This window comes from Cannabis sativa, chromosome 2, assembly GCF_029168945.1.
Source record: "Cannabis sativa cultivar Pink pepper isolate KNU-18-1 chromosome 2, ASM2916894v1, whole genome shotgun sequence".
Lineage (NCBI taxonomy): Eukaryota > Viridiplantae > Streptophyta > Magnoliopsida > Rosales > Cannabaceae > Cannabis > Cannabis sativa.
This window is the reverse complement of record NC_083602.1, coordinates 14,775,951-14,780,221: the sequence shown is the minus strand read 5'-3', so window position 1 is coordinate 14,780,221 and position 4,271 is coordinate 14,775,951. Positions and strand designations below refer to the sequence as shown.

The 4,271-nt window shown below is 38.9% G+C and overlaps 1 protein-coding gene across 2 annotated transcripts; it reads right to left on the bottom strand.

The window, feature by feature from the left end:
- Window positions 1-1,204: 1,204 nt before the first annotated feature.
- LOC133034765 (UBP1-associated protein 2A-like) lies at window positions 1,205-3,701 on the bottom strand. 2 transcript variants are annotated; one of them, XM_061110139.1, is made up of 2 exons: window positions 2,164-3,701; window positions 1,205-1,220 (listed from the first exon to the last, which is right to left on the bottom strand). In XM_061110139.1, the coding sequence occupies exon 1, from the start codon at window positions 3,514-3,516 to the stop codon at window positions 2,164-2,166; it is 1,353 nt and encodes a 450-aa protein (XP_060966122.1). In that variant the 5' UTR covers window positions 3,517-3,701; the 3' UTR covers window positions 1,205-1,220. The 2 variants fall into 2 exon arrangements, with proteins under 2 accessions (XP_060966122.1, XP_060966121.1); XM_061110138.1 differs by lacking the exon at window positions 1,205-1,220 and adding an exon at window positions 1,378-1,807.
- Between the last annotated feature and the right edge of the window lie 570 nt (window positions 3,702-4,271).

The window sequence follows — 4,271 nt, the reverse complement described above, 5'->3', positions numbered from 1 at the left end:
TTTATAAATTGTATACACCTGATGTTGTTGAAAGAAAATTGACAACACAAAAAATCATAAATATTCGAGATAAATAAAAATATTCACTTACAAAACTGCGAGTGTTCACCTAAAAGAGCGAATACCCATAGTAAAATAGCGAATAATAAAACAAAAACAACGTATATGTAAATTGCAAAGGGAGATAGAGAATTATAGTAGTTCAATCAAAACTTCGTCTGCCTAGTCCAATTTTGCAAGAGTTAGTGAATATTCTTATTTCGAATTATAACACTTCTTTATATAAAAGACAAAATGATCATTTAAATTACATAATCAGTCAGACAGGACCGTCACAACATTAATTAAATTTAATTAAAACATAAAACGTTTACAAAATAAATAAGAGAACAATTTCAACCATTCTTAATTAATACTCGAACGTATACAATTTTAAAAGTCGCATATTGACAATTCACTTTCCCAAGTAACATAGGTTGCATATAGTCTCGAGACTACAACCTCAGGGTCATATATAAGATAAAACGCTTACAACTATACTGATCCTATATTGAGTGTTCATGTACTGACAACATTGAACTTTACAAGTTCAAGATGAATTGTCGCGCACTTTAGTTATTCGAACCACAAGTTTGTAAAGATGCGATCTTTACATGGAGCACAAGAGAGAATCATTTGATCCTCACATATAACTGATATGTAAGCAACTTATTGTAACTTCTTAGTCCTACTTTGATCCTCACATATAACTGATATGTAAGCAACTTATTGTAACTTCTTAGTCCTACTTTTGCTCTATTATGCTACGCACAGTGTGCGACTAGACTTTGTCTCAGACACACCTTTTAGCAAATTTCAATCACGTGAAGATAGCTCTACAGGAGCTATTAGTGACAGGTCATCTTTCTCCAACTAGGAATTAGGTTCACGTGTCACATACATCCGAGACGGTATGTATTTCTAAGCAAAAAAATTTGCACTATAACACCACCTTAAAAAGCTTACCATTTTCATCATTATAGCCTATAGGCATTGCACGCAGGTGGTAAATAAAATACTGCATGAATTTTCATTGATTCACCCATTAATAAGCACACGTACGTGAAAGCAACTTCAGGAAAACATTACTACATAATGCCACCGAATACATTACTACATAAATCCAGTGTCCTCTGGCAAATCCTTATATAGTCTTCTGTCTCTACCATAGCTGAAGGGACCTGAATTCTTCAGGAAAACATTACAATAAACTCAAAAGAGACCTTCTATTCATCTGACAATCTACACCGGAGTTTGCTAGCAAGGTATTGTTGGTTTGATTGAGAGTAATAAAAACAAAATGATGATACAATAAAATTTAATATACGCCATACAAACTTTTGATAACTTCATTTTTCATCATTTTTTTGAAGGAATATTATTACAAAACTTTAAAATTCAGCCAAACAATGGATTCTTTTCCATTCCATTCCAATCAAAACTGTCAAAAGCAAAGAAATAATCCAAAAACAAAGTTAAATAATGCTGCTTTAAAGATTAACAACTCATCAACAGTCAAAATGGCACTATTAAACACCTAAAATCCTCATATGATCTCAACATACTGAATTCAATACTGTACTGTTTCAAATGTAATAGTGCTATTACTAGGTGGTAGATTAGTTGTAAGACTCTTACATTAGTACACTCTATAACACATGCCACTGAACTCGAGTCTCAGAATGTCTTGGAACAAAAGAAAGATACTTTGTTACTTATGTGAAGGAAAGTAAGATTTGCAATACTTCAGACTTATATACAACAATGTCTGCACAATTACATTTAAACAAACATTAGACACAATATAATAACCCCAAAGAGTTAACTAGCTGTAATACAAAGAAGCTTTATTCTCAACCAATAAATTCGGGGGCAATGGACTAAAAAATACCCCAAAAGGCATTTGCTTGGTATCATTCATTTCACATGTAAACTACAGCAGTGTCGATTACAAGGAATCATAAAAAGATGCTACTTAAGATTAAAACATAGATATCACTATTGAAAACAGCAACTTAGCAATGTGAAAACCTAATTGAACTATGAAGTCATGACCAATGCACTAGAGTCACAATGAACTTTTAAGTACCACAGAAAAGGGTCTGTTAAGAATTGATACATCACCTAGCGTCGTATGTACGAGGTTGTGGCTCCAACTGAACCAGCACCAGGTTGAGACTTTGCTATGGGAGCTGCAAACGCAGAAGGTTGAGCCAACTGAGCATTCTGATAAGCGCCAAATCCTTGTAAAGCAGCTTGGGAGCCGTAACCACTAACCATATTTGAGTTCATACCATTAAAATTAGGCTGTGCCACACCAAACCCACCATTGATTCCTATAGTAGGAGCAGCTCCAACCCCATTCAAGGTATGTGGAACTCCACCAGCAAATGATGGAGCCAACCCCATCCCCAAAACTTGATTCATAACCCCAAGAGCAGGATTCTGGCTCATAAGAATAGCACCCGGATTCATATTTTGGGGAACCAACCCAACTTTCAAAGCTGGCATAGCAACATTATTAGGAGCCAATGTCTCACCTGCCCCTGAAACCGGCATTGCAGGAGCTAAGTTCTTGGTGGCACGGCCTTCCGTTGCCACAGAACACCTCAACTTAAACCCTTCAAAAACCTTAAGCGGTTCTTCTAAGGCTTTCTTCATACCCTCCAAGCTCCTGTAAACAAACATAGCAAACCCTTTAAACTTCCCGGTGGCCTTGTCAATCCCCCATGGACCATCCTCAATCTCCCCATATGCTTCAAAAAATGCCCTGAGCCTCTCGGGGCTAATGTGTGGCCCAACATTCGACACGTAGATTCTACGGCTCTCTGATGACGAAGCCGACGCCGAGGCGGCAGCAGGAGTGGACTGACCTTGCAGGGTTCCCGCGATGGCGAGCTGGCACGAAGCAATTCGGTTGCCGATCTTTTTCTGAGGCTGCTTTAGGGCTTTACGTGCTCCGGCGCGTGTCTTGAAGAGGAGGAAGCCGTATCCCTTCGATCTTCCGGTGACCTTGTCGGTGACGACGTTGCAATCCTCGACGGCGCCGTATTGCTTGAAGGCGGAGAGTAGGGTTTCGGTGGTGGTGTCCCATGTGAGGCCGTGGACAAAAATCTTACGGTGAATAGGGTCGGACTCGACGGACTTGACGATACCGGAGACGATTGAGGAGTTTGATACGGCGACTTCTTTAAGGATGTTGATGAGTTGGTCTTTGCTGAATGGTTCAAGAAGATTCTTCAGGGCGTCTCGCTTAGAAGCTTCATCTGATTCTGAATCTTCTTCATCACCATCGTCGGAGGAAGAGTCCGTTGCTTGGACTTGCTGCTTCTCAACTTGTTCTTCTTCTGAAGAGGAGGAAGATGATGATTGTTGCCAGTCCAACTGAGGGTCTTTGGTGGCCATGGGGTTTAGAAGGGGTTTGGTCTCTACAGAAGAAGGAGCTTCCTTGGGGATAGATTTTCGCTTTCTCGCCATTGGAGAATGATGGAGACCAGACACAGTGAGTGACAATGCCCAACGCAACCGCTGAAAGAGCCAATTTCTTTCTTTCTTTTTTTCTTTTTTTTTAAAAAAAAAAAAAAACTAAATTCATTCGTAAAAGCAACATTACAAAGGATTAGTGCAAGCTTTCACAAGGGTAATTAACCCCAATCCATACAGCTATTATTTTGTTAATTAAAGCGTAATTGGCTAATATATTTGCAACCTCATTTGTCTCTCGCTATACAAAGGAAATTCTAGCAATTGAAGCATATAACATTTCCCTAATACATGTAAGTATTCCATTAATATCTCTATAGCCCTCCTCCTTGTTATGGATTAGTTGGACGTTCTCCTAATAATCAAATTCGATACTAAATCAGTTTAAGCACCTTTGTACTCTAGTTTGCAAACCAGCTTGAATGGCAAGGAGCTCGACATGGAGTAGCGAATACTCCTGCTGCAACATCGTAGCAGAAGCAAACACACACACTGTCCATTTATCTCATGAACAACACAACCAATACTAGATATGCCCCCCCTTTCTTCATTCCCCCATCAACATTAATCTTAATTTCATTTTGTTGAGGATGTACCCATCGAGCTTGCTGCCTTTTGTTATGATTTTTCTTGTTTAATATCGGTTGCCTATACTCCACTATATACTGAGCACATCAGTCCACAACTTCAGCCGCTTGTGGCACCCTTCCTCCATGTTTGGTATTGTTCTTAATATACCATAATTGCCA